The sequence below is a fragment of the Scyliorhinus canicula genome, chromosome 13 (assembly GCF_902713615.1).
Source record: "Scyliorhinus canicula chromosome 13, sScyCan1.1, whole genome shotgun sequence".
NCBI lineage: Eukaryota > Metazoa > Chordata > Chondrichthyes > Carcharhiniformes > Scyliorhinidae > Scyliorhinus > Scyliorhinus canicula.
In genome coordinates this window covers 34,490,089-34,515,430 of record NC_052158.1, presented here as the reverse complement: position 1 = coordinate 34,515,430, position 25,342 = coordinate 34,490,089, and the positions used below count along the sequence as shown (strand labels likewise).

General features: G+C 50.0%; 1 protein-coding gene across 1 annotated transcript in view; it reads left to right on the top strand.

The window, feature by feature from the left end:
• The first annotated feature begins 1,410 nt into the window (after positions 1-1,410).
• The window catches only part of LOC119975553 (collagen alpha-1(V) chain-like), a 233,818-nt gene continuing 209,886 nt past the window's right edge, over positions 1,411-25,342 (top strand). The window contains exon 1 of the mRNA XM_038815340.1: positions 1,411-1,637. Within this exon, the coding sequence (XP_038671268.1) occupies positions 1,523-1,637 (115 nt within the window). The 5' untranslated portion in view covers positions 1,411-1,522. The remainder of the gene's footprint in view (positions 1,638-25,342) is intronic.

Sequence of the window (25,342 nt, the reverse complement as noted above, 5' to 3'; positions counted from 1 at the left end):
TGGTTTCCTCCCACAGTCCAAAGACGTACAGGTTAGGTGGATTGGCCATGCTAAATTGCCCTTAGTGTCCAAAAAGGTGAGGAGGGATTATTGGGTTATGAGGATAGGGTGGAAGTCGGTGCCGACTTGATGGGCTGAATGACCTTCTTCTGCACTGTATGTTCTATGTATCTATGTATAACATATATCTAACTTTATGTCTGGATATACACTTGTGTCTGGCTCTGTCTGTATATACACCTATATCCAGCTGTGCATGTGTGTATACATCCCCGTGTCGAGCTCTGTATGTATAACCTTATATCTAGCTCTGTGTGTGTATAAGCCCCTGTGTCTGACCATCCGTATGCATAACCCTGTATCTAGCTGTGTGTGTGTGTGTGTGTGTACAGCCCTGTGTCTGGCCCTCTGTATATACAGCCCTACATATAGCTGGGTGTGAGTGTGTATACATCTCTGTGGTATAACCCCTGCCTGTGGTATAACCCCTGCCTGTGGTATAACCCCTGCCTCTCCTTGTGCACGGGTCTCTGCTCTGACCCATATTTGGGGATTTCCCTGAGGGGGCTGACGTCCCCTTGTTGTTTGAAGTTGCCGGGTCAGCTCCTGATTGGTCGGGGGAGGAGAGACGTAGGACGTCCATTTGGCGTCTCCATTGTGACGTCACGGAATCCCTGCCGCCGTGCCTCGTGTCATTGGCTGGAGGGGAGGGGGGGGGGTGAGGGAGGAGATTCTCTCGGCCAATGGTGAGCGGGCAAGGCGGCGGGCGGCCCCGCCCAGGGCGCTGCAGGTGAGCGGCGGGGCGGGGACGGCGACTGGGAGGGAGAATCGGGCGGGGGGGACCGCCGCGCTGCCATTGGCTGCCAGTGGCGGCGGCGGAGGTGTGGAAGGAAGCAAGTGCTGGAGTTTGCAGCACTGTGCATGTGTCAACTGGAGGCAGTGAGTGGCGGAACCTGCACAGCCAGAGGAAAAAGTGGGGGGGCAAGGTTTGATTCAGCAGCAACAACCATCACATCCAGAGTCTGAGAGCCGGAGACAAGGAAGAGGTCAAACTGAAAAAAAAAGAGGCAAGCCCCCGGGAACGTTACAGCTTAAAAAAAAGGCACCAACCAAAAGAGAGAGAGAGACCTGTCCTCATCCCACTGCATCAAGACAAGTACAACTTTCATTGCAAAGGCAGTATGTGGAGTTATAGACTGGACTGAAGACGGGATATTGCAAAAAAAAGACCACTCTCTTTCAACCCTCGCTGCAGGTCTCACCCCCTCTCTTCCCTCCCTCCTCCAATCTCAACCACCTCTTTCCTGTCCTCCCTCCTCAGTCACATCTACCCCCCCCCCCCCCCCAATCCTCCATCTGCTGGCCTCCCTTCTCCAACCCCCCCCCCTCTCTCTCTCTCCCTCCCCATCAAATAACCCCCCCCCCCCCCAAATTCGACCTGTCACCCTCCAGCCTGAGCTGATTTCGTTTTTAAAAATTCGAGACCCTCCAGCCGGTTTTCCTGCTGGGGACCAGGGGCACCATGGATTTGCCGAGCCCCCCGAGCCGGGGGAGAAGCTGGATGTGGGGGGGCGCCCGTTTATCGGTTTGCATTTGGACGCTACTCCTCCTGTGGCAATCTCCGGCCGTCCGTGCAGGTAAGAGGGTGGAAGAACACGAACGAGAAGGCTGCTTCCCAGCTGAGTTTTATTTATATTTGTGTGTGTGTGTTTGGGGAGGGAGAGAATCAGAAAAGACCAAGTCGTGTCTGCTGACTGGCTCGGAGAGAAAGGTTACAATTGTCAGACAAGTTTGAAATTGCGGGGTGGACGGTGTCGGGTTTAATCGAGGCCACAATGTGTGGAGAAAAGCAAATAAAAGACTAATTGTGAGAATTAATGTCACCTCTTGTGTGTGTTAGAATAATTATAAAAAAAAGTCGAGACCAGGGAATCTGACACTAGTTGCAAACTTGTTTGCCATAGGAAAAATAACTTTTTCTGTTGTGTTTTTTTTTGGAATACTTTTCCCCCCCTTCAAATGTGAATTTGATCCTGATTTGTAAAGGGGGTGAGTGGCCTTGTTGAGGGGTGGGGGCAGGTTGGGAACACGGTGTTTGTGTGTCTGTGTGTGGGGTGAAGGATTGTTAATGGTAGAGGTGTCAATCAGAGCAAACCTGTCTGTCAAAGCCTTTCTTTCTCGACCTTCAAATGGATTTGTTAGAAAGTGGGAGGTAATGGGACGGGAGGGACTCTCTCTCACACACAGCTCTTTGAGCCCCTCCTGCCAACGATACCTTGTCTCCAGCAGGGGTAAAGGGGAATGCGGTTCCAGACGGGCTCTCGTCACAAGTCTGGCGGTGGGGGCTGGGGTGGTGGGAATGGGAGGGGAGAGAGAGACGCCATCTGTTGGTTTCAGAATTGCCAACCGCTCTCACGCCGGTATGTCCCTCACCTCGGCGCTTTGCTGCAAACAGTCACTTCATTGCAACACCCTTACCTACCCCCCCCCCCCCCCCTTGCCGAATGATGTCTTCTCCCTCCCCACTCCAACCCAATACGCTGGAGAATGGGGGTGTGCAGAGCCTCGAGAGGGAATGAATGGAACGGGCGTGGGGCATAGAGGTTGGGTTGTGTGTGTGTGGGATGAGGGAACTGAACTGTATTTGAGGTCCTGGCAGTGAGTACTGGCATGGCCAAAGTTTCAGGACCCCCGGATCCAATGTGACCACCTGCAATCAACGGGAAATCTCGGCGACAGCGCCTCTGTGCATGGGCAAGGGTACACATACCGGCTTAGTTGCCCAAGAGTGTCAAAAGGTTGTGCGCAGTGGCACAGGACTTCTCGACTAGACCATGCAATGGACCATTGTGGTCCCTCTCTCATACACATACAGCTCAGTGTCTATTGCAGAATGGATTCACCATTATCGTGCAAAACCAATCATTGTCCACTCTCATGCCACGCTCAAGTGCACCAATGACTTCTCTTGTTGACTCGAACTATCAGTCAGTATTTTCTCTCTCTCAAGGGTAGGGAATGTGCACCGCATTGACAGATGTCACCATGAGCAAATAGACACTGGGATGGGCGAGCGGGGGAAACGGCTCAATTACTAACTGGAGATCTAACCTCTCCCGCCGTCGTCGAGACCATACTCGCTTTATCCCGGACTCCACTCTGTTTTGGGTGCGGTGGTATGTGAGCTCAAAAGGTGTGAGGCGGCCACGTTGTCCATTGGGTTGCAATGGAATATTTACCCCCACACCCACCTTAGGGTCCTGCCCGCCCGGACCTCGGAAGAAGTTTGTGAAATATTTGGCTTGGCTTTTTGAACCTCCCCCCTTTAGAAATAGCCCGTGGATAGATACGTGGCTGGGTGGGACATCTCCAATATCCCAGGGGCTTCAAAGAGGACGGGTGCCCACGTTTTAAACTCTCGATTCATTCCCTCCCCATCCACACACACACACACACTCAGAATGTCTGACCATCTGATTTAATCCTCCAGTCTAACCCCATTTTTAAATGTTCGAGGTGAGCTACCTTCTAAGGCTCACTGTTACCCCGACAGTCTCTGAACCCCTCAACAGCTACTTCCACAACTGGAGATTACTCCAAAAAAACTGCACTGAAGTATTATTCTTTGGGAGATTCTCTCGCCCTCTCTTGGCAAACGGACTCCAAAGATAGCAGAGAAAGCACCAACAGAGTATTTCTCATCTAACTACTCTTTCCTCACTCCCAGCACACACACACTCCTCTCCCAGTTGTTGACCCAACTCCAGTTTGACTGATTGACCCGAACGCCAAATCGCTCACAAGACACTCCAGTGTGTGTGTGTTGTGTCTGAGAGAAATTCCTACTGCATTCCCCACACTCTCCTTTCCAGCAGCTTCTGTTATTTGTTCCACCCCGGGCGGGGTTGTGTGTGCTGCGAGATTCCAGACCCCCTCCCCCTCTCCCCCTTTTAAAAATAAAGCACCAATACGTGCAAGGTATTTCAGTCTAAGAAGCCAATTTTAATTTGCCAGAGAGAGAGAAATAAAATGGATTGTGTACCTTTGGAAAAGCGACCTCTGCAGGACTGTGAGGGAAATACTGGTGCGTTGTTGCGGGGCGGGAGTGTGGGGGAGGAGAGCTCGCTGGCGCAGTCGCGATGGGCTGAATGGCCTCCTTGTCGGATTCTTTGAAGTCCGGTCCAGACTCCAAGGCGGGCGGGATTCGGTTAACCTCGAGTCTTGTGAATCTTTCAGTCCTTACTTTAAAGATGTCGAGGATTATATACATTTGTGTGTGTATATGTGGATAAATATTTGTAAATGTGTGTGTGTATTTGTGAATGTGTGCATATTTGTAAGTATATATGTATACATATGATGAGTGTGTGTATGTATATATACATATATATATATTTGAGTTCTGTACACATTTATGGATGTGTGTGTATATGTTTGCATATATCGGGTGTACATATTTTTGAATGTGTGTAGATTTATATATTTTGGCATGGTAGCATTGTGGATAGCACAATCGCTTCACAGCTCCAGGGTCCCAGGTTCGATTCCGGCTTGGGCCACTGTCTGTGCGGAGTCTGCACATCCTCCCCGTGTGTGCGTGGGTTTCCTCCGGGAGCTCCGGTTTCCTCCCACAGTCCAAAGATGTGCAGGTTAGGTGGATTGGCCATGATAAATTGCCCTTAGTGTCCAAAATTGCCCTTAGTGTTGGGTGGGGCTACTGGGTTATGGGGATAGGGTGGAGGTGTTGACCGTGGGTAGGATGCTCTTTCCAAGAGCCGGTGCAGACTCGATGGGCCGAATGGCCTCCTTCCACACTGTAAATTCTATGTATGAAATATTTGAATGGTTTGTGTAATCTTGTGTAAACTCCTTGCTTATTTCCAGATTGATCCTAGGGGAGAGGGACATGTCACAATGTGCCTTGCTAGATAGTCGAGAGTCGAGGTGATGAGGGGCAGTTGAGACATCCTTGTCCAGCCACCCGCGGGCTGGGGAGTGTCAGTCGTCTAGCCGTCACCGCCTCCCTTGCATCTCTTGCCATTAAATGGGAGGAAGTAGCTTTCATGCAAAAGGATCTGGGCTGGAATGGATTGAGTAACTCGCTGACTTTGAGTTTGCCTATCCACCCCACCCAGCGACTGGATACGAAAGGTGTAATCCCCAGTATCAGTGATCTGTGAATTTGCGGTAATTCTGGTCTCCAGTTGGGGGCTGGGGGTGGGTTGGGGGTGGCTGGGGAGAGTGAGGGACAAGGTACTGGCCTCTCTTAATGAAGGGAGCTGTTTTGATTCAGCTGCTGGTGGAGAGGGAGTGAGAGAGAGCTCCTCCACCCAGGCTCTTCATGGACAGCACTCCCAGTGTCATTTCGGATCACCCCCACACCCCCCCCTCCTCGCCTGGAGAGTTGGGTCTCCCACCAGCTCAACCTTGTTCCCCCTCAAGCAACAGGACTGCTCCCTCACCCCATCACTAACTAATCCTCCGATCCTCACAGGAGTGCCAGGGAGGCTTGGCAAGAGGGGTCAAGGACACCCAGGAGAGAAACGGAAACCAAGCTGGTCGGCAGAGCTCTGTGAGGGTGGTGGGTTGGAGAGAAATGGGATGAGGTGGATGCACATGAAAACCTCTGGGGGAGCTCTGCCCTCGTCGACAGTGACCCCACTGCCAGAAGATTGTACCTTGGAGTCTATGAGACTGTGATAGCTCCCTGGCTCTCAAACCTTGTCTCCTGAGATGCTTGTGTGAGGTGGTGCAAGAGTGATGGAGGTGTATTGGGTGGTCAGGTGTAAACCAGATCTCAGATCGCATCCCTTTTGCAGTAGGCCGCTGTGTCAGCAACAGTGAACTCCGAACATCAAAGCCCGAAGAACAACTCCAGTTCCCACAGGTTCTCGAGCAGACCAGCCAGGCTTTTATTGAATGACGGATCAGACTCGAAGGGCCGAATGGTCTTCTCCCCTTTCCGTATTCCTTTTCTATTCCCCACTGTATTAGAGCCAGGGAAAGAGGGCCAAGTTTCGGTACACCCCACCCTGGAATTCAATGAGCCTGCAATGTAAAGAGGCTGGGGTTGGGTGGGAAATAGAACATAGAACTTACAGTGCAGAAGGAGGCCATACAGCCCATCGAGTCTGCACCGAGCCAGTTAAGCCCTCACTTCCACCCTATCCCCGTAACCCAATAACCCCACCTAACCTTTTATGGTCACTAAGGGCAATTTATCATGGCCAATCCACCTAACCTGCACGTCTTTGGACTGTGGGAGGAAACCGGAGCACCCAGAGGAAACCCACACAGACACGGGGAGAACGTGCAGACTCCGCACAGTGACCCAGCAGGGAATCGGACCTGGGACCCTGGCGCTGTGAAGCCACAGTGATAATCACTTGTGCTGCCCACTAAAGGGCATTCGTGAACCAGATGGGTTTATACGACATTCGACAAAGGTTTCCTGGCAACCGTTAGACTTTTATAATTCCAGACGTTTATTGAAATCAAACTGCACCCTCTGCCATGGCGGGATTTGAACCCGGGTCCCCAGAGCATTATCCTGGGTCTCGGGATGACTAGTCCAGTGACAATACCACTACGCCACTCCCTTCCCTATTGAGAGTGGAGGTGGTAGTGGTTGGGTGGGGGGAGAGTTCGTTCTTGACATTCCTTCCAAGTGAAAATGAAAACGTTGCAACGCAACCTCCTTTTTCAAAAGAACCGCGGGAGATGCGACAGTGACCAGCTAACCATTGATATGAACCCGACAGGATACTAAGGCCTATTCCCCAGTGGCCGAGTACTGGTTGGCACTCCCATGGGCTGGGAGAACAAGGTGCCGATGCTCATGAATCTTTCAACGGCTCTATTCTTAAGAGGCATCATGCACCTCTGGGCTAATACAGAGAAAGTTTGCACGGGGCCAATGTGGCTGTGTGACTGGTTCATTCCCGGTAGTTGGGTGCACAGATGATGTATGAGTGAGATGTTTTGGGGTGCTGGGTGGGGGGAAAGGATGTTGTCAGGAGGGCAGGATGGGGGTTTCATTGAGAGTGAACCCCACTAGCTCTTGTTCTGTCTCTCTCTGTCTCTCGCTCTCTACGTTCAACACTGAGCTCCTTGGGCAGGCAGGCTGTGGACTGTGCAATGTTCCACATTATCGATGGACAAGAGGCCCTTTCAATGTGTTTGGCGCAGCCCCTCGATTGGTCAGGAAGTCAGGATGAATGGGGCCAGTCAGAAGGCAAGTCCTGTGGTCGAGGGGAGGGAGGGAGGGAATGTTTTAAGAAAACAAAACCCAAAACAAACACATAAGGGACGTGTTTCAGGTCGTGTCACTGAAATGGGCCTTCTTTTCTCGAAAGGCTGAGAATAGTCCAGTGCAGACGTGGCACTGATGGCCATCATTGATATCCCTCCACCCCGCCCCCCCCACCCCGACAGTTTGCCTGACCTATTGCTTCAAATTGACCATCCCGCCTTCCCGAGCACCAGAATCCCCTCCAGCTCCACAACCCTTCAAGATACAAATATATATTTTTTCTTTATTCTTTCATAGGGATGTGGCGCGTTGCCCTTGTACTGAGTGTCTTGCTCGGACATTTCAGAGAGGGACATTTTTAAGAGTCAACCGCATTGCTGCGGGTCTGGAGTCACATGTAGGCCAGACTGGGGTGAGGATGGCAGATTTCTTTCCCTAAAGGGACATTGGTGAACCGGATGGGTTTTAGCGACCATCAATGATAGTTTCCTGGTGATCAATTGACTTTTGGTTCCAGATTTTTATTGAATTCAAATTTCCGCAGCTGCTGGGAGTGGGATTCGAACCCGCGTCCCCAGTCCCTGGCTCACGAAGGGCCAGTGACAATACCACTGCGCCACAGCCTTCATTGCACTCATTGAATTCTGGCCTCCATTTTAATCAGTCTTACCACCGGTGGCTGCGCCAAGTTATGTGTCCCAAACTCTTAATAATAATAATAATCGCTTATTGTCACATGTGGCGTCAATGAAGTTACTGTGACAAGCCCCTAGTCACCACATTCCGGCACCTGTTCGGGGAGGCCAGTACGGGAATTGAACCCGCGCTGCTGGCATTGTTCTGCATTACAAGCCAGCTGCTTAGCCCACTGTGCTAAACCAGCTTGAACTCCCTGCCTGAGTCTCTCCGCCTCTCCGCCTCCCCACCTCCCTTTCTCTCTGTAAGGCACCCCCCAAAAGCTTGACTATGCTTTTCTCGTCACCTAACTTCGTATCACCTCATGTGGATGATTTTTTAATATCCCTGTGTAGCACACGTGTTCAAGATGCTTGTATCAATGCAATTTATGGGACTGACTGGGGGCATATTATTCTCGCAAGGGTCCCGGTTAATGCATCCCTCCAAGCAGCCCCCACCCCCCTGACCTGACCCCATCCATTTTGCAACCCCGCCCGCCAACACCACCACCACCAACCACGAGGGCAGGCAACTGTTACGGAGACCTAGCTCAAGACCAGCACTCTTGGGCAGATGGCCTCTCCCCTTCATCCCTCATGTTCCAAGGTTAGGTTCTGGGGTCAAAGTGCAAGGGTGACGGGGGCGGCACTGGGGATAAGCCTCCCTCAGTGGGCATGATCTTTGGTTCTGAAAGGAATCATTGTGGCATCCTTCCCATGGTTCAGTAGACCGCAATAGGGTTCCCCCCCCCCCCGTTTGTTTCTTGCAGATCATATTTACTGGGAGATGGTGGCCGAGCGGTAACGCCACTGGGCGAGTAACCCATTGGCCCACCTCTGGTGGACCCACTGGTTCAAATCCCACACGGCAGCTGATGGAAATTAAATTTATTAAAAATCTGGAATTATAAAGCTCGTCTCAGTAAAGGTGACCATTGTCGATTTGTTGCATCAAACCCCATCTGGCTCACTTATGTCACTTCAGGAAAGGAAATCTGCTGCTCTTAATATGGTCTGGCCTACATGTGACTCCGGAATGGCCAAGCGAGCTACCACCATGTTCAAGGGTGATCACACATGGGGGACAAATACTGGCCTCACATCCCATGAAAGAATACAATAAAAAAGATGAATTTACTAACATTTGATGGACAGGTTTAACCAATTCAGCGTGGCAGTATTGGATGGGAATTGGGTCAAAGCTACGGACCCCCAGAATGGGCATCCCACCATCGTCTAGTCGCTCCTTCTCCTTGTTTCCTCCAAACCATTATTCCACCGCTCCCTGATGTGTGGCTAGATTCCTGAGAGAGGCTGAAGTGCCAGCAATGGCCAGAAGGTGGAGCATTTCCAAGACCAGAGCTCCCCTCTGGATGGGGACACTGTCTCTCGTGGACAATGTGCTGGTCCTTCCATCCGAACACACCCCACCCCCTTCTAAACTTGGAGAGGTGGCGGCATAGTGTAATCCAAAGACCCAGGGTAATGCTATGGGGGACCTGGTTTCGAATCCAACAAAGGCGGATGATGAAATTTGAATTCAAAGCTTGACGATGACCATGAAACCATTGTCGAATGTCATCAGAAACACCACTTTTCCTTTAGGGAAGAAGCCTGCTGTCCTTCCCTGGCATGGTAAGAAGTCTTACAACACCAGGTTAAAGTCCAACATGTTTGTTTCAAACACTAGCTTTCGGAGCACTGCTCCTTCCTCAGGTGAAGGAGTAGTTCTCCGAAAGCCAGTGTTTGAAACAAACCTGTTGAAATTTAACCTGGTGTTGTAAGACTTCTTACTGTGCTCACCCCAGTCCAACGCAGGCGTCTCCACATCATGGCGTCCCTGGCATGACCTACACGTGACTCTGCACCCACAACGATGCAACTCAAATGCCCTCAGGAATTGACACTCCGCTCAAGAGGGCAATTGGGGACCCAGCCAGCGATGCCCCACACCCCATGAATGGATTTAGAATTTTAAAAAAAGAAACCTCTTTGCCAACTTTGGCCACTGTCGTTGCCTCACAGCTTGAGGGCATTGCGTGTGTGTGTGTACGCTTCAACAATTTCTTGCTCTGGGCTCTGCTCACAGAGGCACCTCATGACTGGGTTACTGGGACCTACTGTCCTTGTGAAGGGATGTTGCTGATCAATTCTTTGGGGAGGTGGGGGATGGATTTGCAGAGGCGCTCGGGTGATTCATGGCAGGATTGAGCAGAAACATTCTCTCGCGCTGCGTCGGAACCCCGATTGAGGGGAATGCGAATGAGGCGCGAACCTCAGAATCGGAGATGCGCGGAGGAACACGTGCCTTCATGGGGACAGAACTAGGCAGCGCTCGAGCGAGCAGCAGAAAGCTGGATCCTTGCAGGCAGAGGTATGCGAGGGAATGAATGAATGGATGGAGTGTACTGCAAGAGAGTCTGGCCCCGCTCCCAGCTAACTTGCTGCCGGTGGTTCACAGGGTGCCCTGGGTGAGTCAGGAGAGTGTGAAACTCTGACTGCAGACACAGATCACATTCTTCCCGCGCTCGGGGTTTGTGTGCGCGCGCGCGGAGGCACTACTCTGCACTGTGCAAACATATGGCCGGGAAACTTCAGAAGCTGCAAGAACTGCAGGAGCACTGACCTGGTCCTAGCACAGGAGTGAGAGGAAACCTGCCAGGGGAGGGAGGGCGCGCGTTGCGGGCTGCTGAAGGAGGCCGAGGAGGCCTTGTATCCGAATTTAACTGAGTTACCAGTCCCTGACTGAATTAAGGAATGTGCTTCAAATTCCGAGTTACAACTCATTTCTAAATAGGTGCAAAGGCGAGAATAGGAACGTTTTCATTTTTATTTACGCAGAGGGTGGTGAACCTTTGGAATTCTGTACCCCAGAGGGCTGTGGAAGCTCAGTCGTTCAGTGTGTTTAAAGCAGAGATTGCTAGATTTTTGATTGACAATGATGTGAGGGGTTATGGGGATAGTGGGTGTAACAGGTATGGAAGTGTCCAATCAGCTGCCATGGTACTGAATGGCAGAGCAGGCTCGATGGGCTGAATGCCCTCCTCCTGCTCCTACGTCCCTGTGACGGGGTGGGGGGACCTGCCTTGTGATAGTGCAGTTTCCAGCCCATCGCCAGGATGGAGCATGGCAAATTGCCACATTCTGTGCTGAAGAATGCCGCGGGGCGATGTCCTGTCACCAGTTTGCGCTGCAGCCGGTTACTGCCAATAAGTTAACTGTTCCTACCTTTAAAATAAAAAATAATGTGGTCCCATACAGGTGACTTAGTCTGCCCAAGCATAAAACAGAGTGGGATTGGTTGGTGGGGGGTGGAGGGGTGGAGAAGAGATGGCTGCATGTGGGTAATGTTATTGGACTAGTAAATTAAAACCAATTCTTTGCCAAGGCAGCTGGATGAGTTTAATTCTTACACCTGGAACTAAATGCTCCTGCCGGTCAATAATGACAGCGAAACTACTGGATGTGTCAACAAAATCCACTTGGTTGAGGAACCAGCCAGCTCGCCAGACCAACTCGCCCTCCTCGTCCAGCCTAGTCTCTGTGTAACTCCACCCCCCCCTTCAAATCCACAGAACTGCGATTCACTTCGCTCTTGACTACCCCCCCACCCCACCACCATCCCACCATGGGAAAGAACCCTTCATTGGCCAATGCAAACCGAGCTTCTCACTCAAGTTGCACAGCTGCAAAAACAAGGGTTCAGCTTGCCAGAGAGAGGGCTGGAACTCTGAAGGGCTCGGGTCATTCATCGGAAGGTCGTAGCAAGTTTAAATCGTGATTTTGTTGTTTTTTTGCACACAAAATTTCCGAGCAACGGACGCAATGAATTCCAGGATGTTCCTTGAGATTCATCACTGACATAAGATATAAAGCATCCCAGGTTGCTTGCTGTAGGCTGCACCTGTCTTTACAAACACGTTTCCTTACTTCCCTAATGTGGACTTATTTAATGGGGGTGGGGGGGTGCGCTGGGTATGGGGGTGGAAGACACGGGGGTGGGGTTAGATTTGTTGTAAACAGGTTGAGTGGCTTCTTTATTGAGGGGGAGGGGAGGAGGCAGGGGGCTGGATCATTGTGTGTGGTGGCAGACCGCAGGGGTGGGCTAGTTGGCTGGGTGGGAGGACAAGCTTGATGACCTCCCTCAGTTGTATAGGCAGGTAGGCTGGTCAGTTGGAGCACGGGCATGGTCACCTTTATAGGTTGGAATGGGCTCGCATGGTTGGGCTGGTCTGTTTGGCCAGAGATCCGAGCTGGTCAATCAACAAGGTGTCTGGTGGAAATGGACGGCCTGGTCAACGGATTGGCGCATTCGCTGCTCGGTCTTTCCCTTCATAACTGTTCATGGGCATCACGAGCTGGGCCAGCATTTACTGCCCATCGCCTAATGGCCCCTTGAGGAGGCGCTCTCGAACTGCTGCAGTCCGCGTGGTGTCGGTAACCCCCTCCGCCACCACCCTCAGAGTTGTGAGGGCAGAATTTCCAGGATTACGGGAGCTGAGCAGTGAGCTGTAAGACGGAGCCCTTGGCGGGAAAGCTAGTCGGGTTGGTGGTTTGATGGGGTGGTTGGTGAGGTTGGATGGCATGAGGGAGAAAGGCGCCCCCACCCCTTCCATAGCTGGCTGGACCAGATTACTGGCTGGATGTCGGAGTGAGTGGCTGGTGCTGTGCTGAACCGTCTGAAAGTCAAAGGTAATTGTGTTCATCCCATTGGGAAGCCTCATGAGCCAAGGTGGAGTATGCCATCTCCGAAAGGGCAGCAACCAATAGGTGGCGATAGCCCTGCTGCACCGAGGACCATGGAAAGGAAGGGGACTGTCTCATTGCTGGTGAACCCATCAGAGTGACCATGGAGACGAGACCCTTGCTTAATTGACCTCTGACATTTAACCACCCATAGGTCATGGGATGATAGGCAGGCTCTGCTGCAGCCCACGACTGATCTTTCGGGGTACCTTCTAGAATCTTCTCTTGAGTTGGCCCTCACCACAGCCTCCACCGGTCAGGTTTAAAAACCTGAAATGGTCCATGTGTTTCACTTTGACAAAGCAACATGTAATGCCTCACTCATTTCCTGGATGCCACAAGAAGGCCACGAGCTTAAATTCGATCTGGACAAATGGGATTCTGGTTAATGGGGATCAGCGACGCAGGTTCAGCTGCGGGCCTCCATATCTGTGTACAGATCGGTCGCAGATATGGGTATGAAATGATCTCACCATGGCAACTAATGGAACAGTGCTCATATTTCTGGAACGTTGTCTGACTGCAGATGTTAAAATGATTAGTTTGGAAAGCCAGTGCAGGCTCGATGGGCCAAATGGCCTCCTGCTGTGTTGTAATGGTTCTGCAATAGTTTGGAGATTTTGTGACCTGCTTTGGCACAGTTTTGATCATCCCAGAAGTAAATTAAGCTGTCCTGCCCAAACTCCCAGCTTTAACCGCATCGCCTGCAGGCCTTCTCCATGTTAAGGCAGAAGCCTCCCTGGTTTTGCTATTGTCAGTGGCGGGGGTCCGTCCGGGGAACAGCGAATTTGCAGGAAGTAGTTCGGCAAGAGACCTCTCCAGAGATGAGAATCCAGTGGTTTTTCATTTCAGATTAAATGGTGTGCCAAAATAATGTACAAAGCCATGCTTTCTTCACCTACTTCTTTGCCGGAATTGCCCGGCCGTCGGGATTCGCTGTTTCCGCCAGCAGTGCGCCCCAGCCCACTGGTTTCCCGGCAGTGTGGGGTGGCTTCGATGAGAAATCCCATTGACAGGCGGCGGGAGTAGAGAATGCCGCCACCAGGGAACGGCGCGCCACACGGCTGGGGGAATCAGACAATCTAGCCACTTGCGTCTGCATGAATGGCTGGATGTCGTATGGTGGAGCAGCACTGTTTTAAGGTGTGAATTTTCTAGTGAAAAGTCCTTCCATTACCTCTGCCTTTGAAGGTAGACGGAGGTAATGTTTTCTCCCCTGATTGTTTGTCTGCTGACCTATAAACAATATATATCTTGAGCACTAATTTCAGTAAAACATGCATCGGGAATGGGTAAGGAAGAACTGATTGTTCGGCGAAGATCATAGAATTTGAAGTGCAGAAGGAGGCCATTCGGCTCATCGAGTCTGTACCGGCTCTTGGCACCCTAGCCAAGAGCATCCAAACCTCCACCCTATCCCAACAACCCTGTAACCCCACCCAACTTGAAGAGCAATTTTGGACACTAAGGGCAATTTATCATGGCCAATCCACCTTACCTGCACATCTTTGGACTGTGGGAGGAAACCGGAGCACCTGGAGGAAACCCACGCACACAGGGGGAGAATGTGCAGACTCCGCACAGTGACCCAAGCAGGGAACCAAACCTGGCACGCTGGAGCTGTGAAGCAATTGTGCTAACCATTATGCTACCATGCTGCCCAAGATCTGGATCCAGGAATTTTTTTTAAGGGTTTCTTTATCGTTGGGTGGGAGTGGGCAAATTGATTTTTCTTTTTGGAATGTCTGTTTGATTTGGAATGTTGAAGTTTGTTTTAGAATGTTGTAGTTTGACATTGCCGCAGCGCTGAAATTGGTCACAGCTGTCAACAGTTGAGCAGAGTCTCCAGAGCAGGTTGTTGGACGTGAATTGGCCTGAGGCTCCTCAGTGACATGCAAGACTCAACAATTTCTTTTTTTTCCCCATCTCTTCAGCTTTGTAGAATCGTAGAATCGCTACAGTGCAGAAGGAGGCCATTCGGCCCATCAAGTCTGCACCAACCCTTCGAAAAAGCACCCCATCTAGGCCCAATCCCCTGCCCTATCCCCATAACCACCTAACCTGTGGACTCTTTGGGGGCAATTTAGCATGGCCAATCCACCTAACATGCACATCTTTGGACTGTGGGTGGAAACCATGTAGGCACAGGGAGAATGTGCAAACGCCACACACAGATTCACCTGAGGTTGGAATTGAACCCGGGTCCTTGGTTCTGTGAGACAGCAGTGCTAACCGCTGTGACACCATGCCCCGATGTTGTTTATGCATCACAGTAGGCAGTCCCGCAGCATCTCTGGAAAGGATGGCCCAGCTTGCTTAGGCCTGTCCGGAATTCCGTGACCGACTCCCCTGAGGTTTTCACAGCCATGTTGAACCTGTAGCTCTGTACTATCGCCAACGGTTTGGGGTCCTAAATTGTTTGCCACCAGTGTTACAAGTCATCAAAGATCTTTGAATCTGGGACCACCAGGTAGTTAAGGCTTTTGATCACACTGAAGGTAAGTTACAGAGCAAGCTCGGGAAACAGCCTCTAGGAAGGGCTGCACAATCGTAATAATGGTGAGGTAACATAGTGTGGTCATGGAGGGGGTGTGGGGTTGTACACTCTCCTGACCGGCCTCTTGAATTGTTGAGTATATTTCTCCTCGGTGGGTTGCCCCTGTTTTGTAACCGAGCATCCTGAAGCAGCGTTCAAAGCATTTAAGCAGAATTTTAAATATTCATGTGGAATTTGCGTATAGTTCATGCCAACATAAAGTTGTGCGAGTTTGCCCTGCCAACGAATAACGGCTGCTGGAGAAACACATGGAATATATCACACACACAAAAAAAAATCAACATATGAAATTGGGGATGATGCTTGCTTGTGTAGGCGTGCCAGACGCAAGAAATACAATCCGTCACAGATAGATGTGGACCATATGTGTAAGTATTGCGGCACCAGAGAATGAGATTTTACCGCACTCGAAAACAAAAAGGAAAATTGACGCTTAAATGGAGCACGCTCACAGTTTGAGAAATATTGACTCAGAAGCCAAGGTAGAACTCGCCAAGCGCTCCGAACAGGATAAACAAACTCTAACCTCGGGCATTAGAGAGAGAGAGAGAGCGAGAAAACGAGGCCCTCTGCCGAAGAAAATTCTCACAGGAATTTCTGAAATAATAGCTGGCAGGTTGGTGGGTGAAGGGTGGCCGTTTAAGGGTGGGTGTCGGTTTAACGATACGCACAGAGTTATGTCGTTGAGGTTGATCAATATGAAATGAAAATGAAAATCGCTTATTGTCATGAGTAGGCTTCAATGAAGTTACTGTGAAAAGCCCCTAGTCGCCACATTCTGGCGCCTGTCCGGGGAGGCTGGTACGGGAATCGAACCGTGCTGCTAGCCTGCTTGGTCTGCTTTAAAAGCCAGCGATTTAGCCGAGTGAGCTAAACCAGCCCCAGGGACACATGCAACTTGGAAATGTTGCCAATGTTCAGTGGGTCAAGTGACATCTGGAGAGATGGGGAGGGGGAGGGGGGGGGGGGGGGGATTTACCGGAGACACCGCTGGCGGCCCACCTCCGCTGCTGAAAAAGACGTGGCGGGTGGTCGGTACATCCCACCCAGAGAGTTGATGTTACAGGTCTTTGACCTTTTGTCAGAGCTGGTCAGCCCTGCTTCTCCCTGCACAGACGCTAGCCTTGTCCTGTTGTATGGTTTCGAGCATTTTCTCTTCCGATTTCCTGCACCTGCACTATTTTACCCCCGTGCGAAGGTCAGATGAATGGCCCAATGATTAACTGAGCTGATATGATTTTTCATCCCAGACTTGGAGCCATAGAAAAGGCCCTTCAGCCCATTGCGTCTGTGCCGGTCAAAAGCAACCACCTAATTATTCTAATCCCATTTCCCAGCACTTGGCCCAGAGCCTTGTGTGCCTTGGGATCACAAGCGCACATCTAAATACTTGCTAAATGTTAAGGGTCTCTGCCTCCACCACCCTTTCGGGCAGCGAGTTCCAAACTCCCACTACCCTCTTGTGATACCTTTGACAGGTATGTCACTGAATAAAAAAAACTGAATGATATGGGAGATTGAAAGATGCATCACATACCGATAGACCCTTGTTAGATCTGTCTATACCCTGGTGGGCGGGGGGGGGGGGGGGGGGGGGGGGGGGGGGGCATTGTACACTTCCTCCATTGTACACTTCCTTTTAATGTTGGGAGCATTTCATACTTTGATTGGTATTTGTCATCTTTGGCCAATTGCAAGGGTCTCTCCAAACTAGCAGGTTAGACCGCTTGCTAGACTATTGGCACATCGATACTTGGCACTTTGGTGACTTATAGAGGATGTGAAAGTGGCTGCCCTTCATTGCTCAGTGGGTAGCTCTCATATGTGTGTAGTTACATTGTGTATTTATCGTACATCCTGTGTTTTTCATGTATGGAACAATCTGCCTGGACTGTATGCAGAACATTGCTTTTCACTGTATCTCGGTACACTTGACAGTAAATCTAAACGTAGAAAGTTGCAGGTTCAAGTCCCACTCGAGTACCCAGGGCGCACTGCTTGGAGAGTGTTTGGGCTGTTGCTTTTATTCATTTACGGAAAATACGGTAATGTGGCAGTTGAAACATCTAACTAATGAATAATAACTTGCGCAAAGTTTTCTGGCTGCTCTGCCAACAGGTTCTTCCTGTCCCGTCGATGGGGGAGGGGGGGTAAATCCTGCCTGCTGACCTCTCGAAGGGTTCGGAGGTCGGGCCGCATTGCGGAAGAAAGTGACAAGAGGTGTCACTGTTTGTGGTCAAGGGTTGTAATGTGTCACAGGTGTCCAACAATGCCTCACACTCGCTATGGTGCTGCCCCACTCTCCTCACCCCTTCCCCTCTCACTCCCTACCGCCCCCCACCCCCCCTCCTGCCTAGTGCCATTCCCCAATTCCCTCAGTGATCCTCAACGTGCTTGGCCTTCCTTGCTCTACTGCTCTGTCTAGGTGTGTTCCCAGGGTGCACATCTGAGGTGGAGGCAGCCAGCTGCTTACCTCATCCTATGGCCTTCAATGCCCCTGGCTGGTGTGTTCTGGGACTGGAGGGCCCCGGCTCACTTGTCGACGGCACATGCACACCCGTGACGCCCTGGTTCGAGTGCTGACTTTGAGACGCGGCCTCATCAGAGGGGTGGACCTCGGGGGGGAGCTGGTGACCATTCCATGGGACGGCTTTGGGTTGGTACCCACTCACTGTCCATAGGGCCCTGGGGTTTACCTCGGGATGGAGGGGCAGCTGGTTAGAGCTCCGACCACCCTGGAATCATTTGGCTCTGCCAGCCCTGGGGGCTCGCCAATGTGTGTGAGATGCCCTCGGTGATGCTCCTCAGTGACTGGGACATTCTCTGCAGTACTTCGGCAATGCCCCCCCTGCACCTGGGACAAGCTCTGCAGCGTGTCGGCCATTCCCATCTGAGAGCGGGACATGTCCCGCAGAACGTAATCAAGGTCAGCCTGGTACTGGGTGACATCCTCCCAGCGCGGCCGACATTCTGCCAAGACCCTCAGCCATGACCATCACTGACTGCACGACGCCTTGGACACCTTCACTCATGGTGCCGGCATCGGGCACCAGGCTTTCCGCTGCGGTCGCCACCCTAACAGTGTTGGCATTGGTGCCATGCATTGTCTCCTGCAGACGTAGCCTCTGGGACTCCTCCAATCGGCTATGGACCCGCTGACGTGTCGCTGACATCTCCCCTTGAATGTCACAGCTGCTCCCTCTCGTCTCCATATGCTCCGGGTAAACCCACTTCCACAGGCTCAGCATCAGACTGGGACCCAGCTGGGACCTGCGATCCAACAGACCTCCGACTGCTGTCTCGCCCTTGGGGTTCCTGCCTCCAGCTGATGTACATCAGCGACTGTGTGGTGCTCACCAAATTGTGCTCCAGAAGCCTGACCGCGAACATGTCCCACGAGATGTGTGTATCTGCGCTGGTGGAGGGTGGGGATGACATCTGTGCTGCGACTATAATGGTGGCATTCTCGAAGCTCTCCTCTGAGGTGGTCCCCTGGGAGGCTGGAGAGGAGGCCGCCCGGGATGGGCCGACATCGTCGGCTGGAGGACCTGCGGGAGAATGGACAGGTGGTCAGTGGGAGGGATGGGTCAGTCAGTAAGGCAACAGCAACTCACGTATGACAGGCCCCCCCCCCCGGGTGGGGCCCGGTGGTCCCTCACCTCTGCGGCATCAGCCAACCTCCGCGTTGGTGCCCGCCCTGTCCTCGGCCACACCAGACACCTCCAGGGTCTGTTCCTCGAAGGAGGTGAGGATTCATATGGCCGGCACCCCACCGCTGGTCCCTCACCCGGCGAGTATGGGAGTGCTTCTCCTGCGGAGACACTGAGCACTGGCATTATTAGCCACACTCGTGGTTCACAGTGGTTGGGGGCGGGGATGTGAAGGAATGTTTTGGGGGGGGGGTTGGGTGGTGTGGGGGCGGTGGTCAGATCTTGGGGGAGAGAGGGGTGGAGGCCTCTTCTGGTCACATCCCCGAGCTCACGGCCGCTGCCACCTTATCCCAGGCGGCACTGAAGCCCTGTGACTGACCCTCTGTGGAACAGGAAATCCCTCCTGGCCCCCACTGCATCTAGCAGTCTCCCCAGATCAGCATCCCCGAATCCTGTGGCCGGTCTTCACGGTGACATTGTTGTGAGGTCTCGTTAAGTTGACCAATTAGCGTTCAATAACGATTCCGGCCCCGCAAATGTGAGCACCGGGAAGCTCGCGACAGCTCCCGCTCGCTACCACACTTGGGAATCTCTCCAGATAATCGCGCCCTCTGTGTGTACCTCGTTGCACAGGTGTGTTTTACAAGTCTGTGTCTGGTTCCCTCACTCTCATTTTCTCTCTTTGTATCCAAACCTGTCGCTGAACATGTATGTGTGCTGGTTTACATGTATGTATCCTGCTGTATAAATGTTTACATTTTGTACATATTTGTTTATAATACAAATTCACTTGATTCTCTACAGGCTTGTACCTGTCTGAGTTTGTCTGTTTATATTTAAGTTTCCCAACTCTTTTACAATTTGTGCATGTCTACTTGTGTGTAGGTCCCTCTCTCTGACAATCCCAGTGTGTTTATTGCTGTCTATCTGTGTGTGTGTCTGTATCTGTGTGTGTGTGTCTGTATCTGTGTGTGTCTGTATCTGTGTGTGTCTGTATCTGTGTGTGTCTGTATCTGTGTGTGTCTGTATCTGTGTGTGTGTCTGTATCTGTGTGTGTGTCTGTATCTGTGTGTCTGTATCTGTGTGTGTGTGTCTGTATGTGTGTGTCTGTATGTGTGTGTCTGTATGTGTGTGTCTGTATGTGTGTGTCTGTATGTGTGTGTCTGTATCTGTATGTGTGTGTCTGTATCTGTATGTGTGTGTGTGTATCTGTGTGTGTGTGTCTATCTGTGTGTGTCTATCTGTGTGTGTCTATCTGTGTGTGTCTATCTGTGTGTGTCTATCTGTGTGTGTCTATCTGTGTGTGTGTCTATCTGTGTGTGTGTGTATCTGTGTGTGTGTGTATCTGTGTGTGTGTGTATCTGTGTGTGTGTGTATCTGTGTGTGTGTCTGTATCTGATTGTGTGTCTATCTGTGTATGTGTGTCTGTATCTGTGTGTGTGTCTATCTGTGTGTGTGTGTGTCTATCTGTGTGTGTGTGTCTATCTGTGTGTGTGTGTCTATCTGTGTGTGTGTCTATCTGTGTGTGTGTCTATCTGTGTGTGTGTGTCTATCTGTGTGTGTGTGTCTATCTGTGTGTGTGTCTATCTGTGTGTGTGTCTATCTATGTGTGTGTGTGTCTATCTATGTGTGTGTGTGTCTATCTGTGTGTGTGTGTATCTGTGTGTGTGTCTATCTGTGTGTGTGTCTATCTGTGTGTGTGTGTCTGTATCTGTGTGTGTGTGTCTGTATCTGTGTGTGTGTGTGTCTGTATCTGTGTGTGTGTGTCTGTATCTGTGTGTGTGTCTGTATCTGTGTGTGTGTCTGTATCTGTGTGTGTGTCTGTATCTGTGTGTGTGTATCTGTATCTGTGTGTGTGTGTCTGTATCGGTGTGTGTGTCTGTATCTGTGGGTATCTGAGTGTGTGTGTGTACCTGTGTGTGTGTGTCTGTATCTGTGTGTGTGTGTCTGTATGTGTGTGTCTGTATGTGTGTGTCTGTATGTGTGTGTCTGTATGTGTGTGTGTGTGTCTATCTGTGTGTGTGTGTCTATCTGTGTGTGTGTGTATCTGTGTGTGTGTGTATCTGTGTGTGTGTGTATCTGTGTGTGTGTGTATCTGTGTGTGTGTCTATCTGTGTGTGTGTCTGTATCTGATTGTGTGTCTATCTGTGTATGTGTGTGTGTCTGTATCTGTGTGTGTGTCTATCTCTGTGTGTGTGTCTATCTCTGTGTGTGTCTATCTGTGTGTGTGTCTATCTGTGTGTGTGTCTATCTGTGTGTGTCTATCTATGTGTGTGTGTGTCTATCTATGTGTGTGTCTATCTATGTGTGTGTCTATCTATGTGTGTGTCTATCTGTGTGTGTGTCTATCTGTGTGTGTGTCTATCTGTGTGTGTGTCTATCTGTGTGTGTGTCTGTATCTGTGTGTGTGTCTGTATCTGTGTGTGTGTCTATCTGTGTGTGTGTCTATCTGTGTGTGTGTCTATCTGTGTGTGTGTCTATCTGTGTGTGTGTCTATCTGTGTGTGTGTGTCTGTATCTGTGTGTGTGTGTCTGTATCTGTGTGTGTGTGTCTGTATCTGTGTGTGTGTCTGTATCTGTGTGTGTGTCTGTATCTGTGTGTATCTGAGTGTGTGTGTGTACCTGTGTGTGTGTCTGTATCTATCTGTGTGTGTGTGTGTGTCTATCTGTGTGTGTGTGTCTATCTGTATCTCTGTGTGTGTGTGTGTGTGTGTGTATCTGTGTGTGTGTGTATCTGTGTGTGTGTGTATCTGTGTGTGTGTGTGTATCTGTGTGTGTGTGTGTGTATCTGTGTATCTGTGTGTGTATCTGTGTGTGTATCTGTGTGTGTATCTGTGTGTGTATCTGTGTGTGTATCTGTGTGTGTGTATCTGTGTGTGTGTCTGTATCTATCTGTGTGTGTGTCTGTATCTATCTCTGTGTGTGTGTCTGTATCTATCTCTGTGTGTGTGTCTGTATCTATCTATCTGTGTGTGTGTGTGTGTGTGTCTGTATCTATCTGTGTGTGTGTGTCTATCTGTGCGTGTGTGTGTCTATCTGCGTGTGTGTGTCTATCTGCGTGTGTGTGTCTATCTATCTGTGTGTGTGTCTATCTATCTGTGTGTGTGTATCTATCTGTGTGTGTGTCTGTATCTATCTGTGTGTCTGTATCTATCTGTGTGTCTGTATCTATCTGTGTGTGTCTATATCTGTGTGTGTGTCTGTATCTATCTGTGTGTGTGTGTCTGTATCTATCTGTGTGTGTGTCTGTATCTATCTGTGTGTGTGTGTCTGTATCTATCTGTGTGTGTGTGTCTGTATCTGTGTGTGTGTATCTGTGTGTGTGTGTCTATCTGTGTCTGCATCTGTGTGTGTGTGTCTGCATGTGTGTGTCTGCATGTGTGTGTCTGCATGTGTGTGTCTGCATGTGTGTGTCTGCGTATGTGTCTGTATCTATGTGTGTGTGTCTGCATCTGTGTGTGTGTCTGCATCTGTGTGTGTGTCTGCATCTGTGTGTGTGTCTGCATCTGTGTATGTGTCTGCATGTGTGTGTGTCTGCATGTGTGTGTGTCTGCATGTGTGTGTGTCTGTATCTGTGTGTGTGTCTGTATCTGTGTGTGTGTGTCTGTATCTGTGTGTGTGTGTCTGTATCTGTGTGTGTGTGTCGGTGTCTGTGTCTGTGTGTGTATATCTATCTGTGTGTATATCTATCTGTGTGTCTATCTGTGTGTGTGTATCTGTGTGTGTGTGTCTATCTATGTGTCTGCATCTGTGTGTGTGTGTCTGCATCTGTGTGTGTGTGTCTGCATCTCTGTGTGTGGTGTCTGCATCTGTGTGTGGGTGTCTGCATGTGGGTGTCTGCATGTGGGTGTCTGCATGTGGGTGTCTGCATGTGGGTGTCTGCATGTGGGTATCTGCATCTGTGTGTGTATATCTGTGTGTGTCTGTGTGTGTCTGTGTGTGTCTGTGTCTGTGTGTGTGTGTGTCTGTATCTATCTGTGTGTCTGTATCTATCTGTGTGTCTGTATCTATCTCTGTGTGTGTGTATCTGTGTGTGTGTGTATCTGTGTGTGTCTATCTATGTGTCTGCATCTGTGTGTGTGTCTGCATGTGTGTGTCTGCATGTGTGTGTCTGCATGTGTGTGTCTGCATGTGTGTGCCTGCATGTGTGTGTCTGCATGTGTGTGTCTGCGTGTGTGTCTGTATCTATGTGTGTGTGTGTCTGCATCTGTGTGTGTGTGTGTCTGTATCTGTGTGTCTGTATCTGTGTCTGTGTGTGTCTGTATCTGTGTGTGTGTGTCTGTATCTGTGTGTGTGTCGGTGTCTGTGTCTGTGTGTGTATATCTATCTGTGTGTCTATCTGTGTGTGTGTCTGTATCTTTGTGTGTGTGTGTATATCTGTGTTTTGTGTATATCTGTGTGTGTGTTTATATATCTGTGTGTGTGTTATATATCTGTGTGTGTGTGTATATATCTGTGTGTGTGTATATATCTGTGTGTGTGTGTCTATCTGTGTGTGTGTATGTCTGTATCTGTGTGTCTGTATCTGTGTGTGTCTGTATCTGTGTGTGTCTGTATCTGTGTGTGTCTGTATCTGTGTGTGTCTGTATCTGTATGTCTGTATCTGTATGTCTGTATCTGTGTGTCTGTATCTGTGTGTCTGTATCTGTGTGTCTGTATCTGTGTGTCTGTATATCTGTCTGTGTGTCTGTCTGTATCTGTGTCTGTGTCTGTGTGTGTGTCTGTATCTGTGTGTCTGTATCTATCTGTGTGTCTGTATCTATCTGTGTGTGTGTGTGTGTGTGTATCTATCTGTGTGTGTGTGTGTATCTGTGTGTGTGTCTATTTATGTGTCTGCATCTGTGTGTGTGTCTGCATCTCTGTGTGTGTGTCTGCATGTGTGTGTCTGCATGTGTGTGTCTGCATGTGTGTGTCTGCATGTGTGTGTCTGCATGTGTGTGTCTGCATGTGTGTGTCTGCATGTGTGTGTCTGCATGTGCGTGTCTGCATGTGCGTGTCTGCATGTGCGTGTCTGCATGTGCGTGTCTGTATCTATGTGTGTGTGTCTGCATCTGTGTGTGTGTCTGTGTCTGTGTGTGTATATCTATCTGTGTGTCTATCTGTGTGTGTGTCTATCTGTGTGTGTGTCTGTATCTTTGTGTGTGTGTATATCTGTGTTTTGTGTATATCTGTGTGTGTGTATCTATCTCTGTGTGTGTGTGTATCTATCTGTGTGTGTGTGTGTATCTATCTCTGTGTGTGTGTCTGTATCTGTGTGTGTCTGTATCTGTGTGTGTGTCTGTATCTGTGTGTGTCTGTATCTGTGTGTGTCTGTATCTGTGTGTGTCTGTATCTGTGTGTGTCTGTATCTGTATGTGTCTGTATCTGTGTGTCTGTGTCTGTATCTATCTGTGTCTGTGTGTGTGTGTCTGTATCTATCTGTGTGTCTGTATCTATCTCTGTGTTTATGTATCTGTGTGTGTGTATCTGTGGGTGTGTCTATCTATGTGTCTGCATCTGTGTGTATGTGTCTGCATCTCTGTGTGTGTGTCTATCTGTGTGTGTGTGTCTATCTGTATCTCTGTGTGTGTGTGTGTCTATCTGTGTGTGTATGTCTATCTATCTGTGTGTGTGTGTATATCTATCTGTGTGTGTGTCTGTATCTATCTGTGTGTGTCTGTATCTATCTGCGTGTGTGTGTCTGCGTGTGTGTGTCTGCGTGTGTGTGTCTGCGTGTGTGTGTCTGCGTGTGTGTGGTCTGCGTGTGTGTGTCTGCGTGTGTGTGTCTGCATGTGTGTGTCTGCATGTGTGTGTCTGCATGTGTGTGTCTGCATGTGTGTGTCTGCATGTGTCTGTATCGCGTGTGTGTCTGTATCTATGTGTGTGTGTATCTATGTGTGTGTGTGTCTGCATCTGTGTGTGTGCCTGCATCTGTGTGTGTGTCTATCTGTGTGTGTGTGTCTATCTATCTGTGTGTGTGTGTATCTATGTGTGTGTGTGTCTGCATCTGTGTGTGTGTGTCTGCATCTGTGTGTGTGTCTGCATCTGTGTGTGTGTGTGTCTGTATCTGTGTGTGTGTGTCTATCTATCTGTGTGTGTGTGTGTGTATCTATGTGTGTGTGTCTGCATTTGTGTGTGTCGGTGTCTGTGTGTGTATATCTATCTGTGTGTCTATCTGTGTGTGTGTCTGTATCTTTGTGTGTGTGTATATCTGTGTTTTGTGTACATCTGTGTGTGTGTATATATATCTGTGTGTGTGTGTATATATCTGTGTGTGTGTATGTCTGTATCTGTGTGTCTCTGTATCTGTGTGTGTCTGTATCTGTGTGTGTGTCTGTATCTGTAGTGTCTGTATCTGTGTGTCTGTATCTTGGTGTGTCTGTATCTTGGTGTGTCTGCATCTCGATGTGTGTCTGTATCTTGGTGTGTCTGTATTTCTGTGTCTGTGTGAGTCTGTGTGTGTATGTGTGTGTCTGTATCTA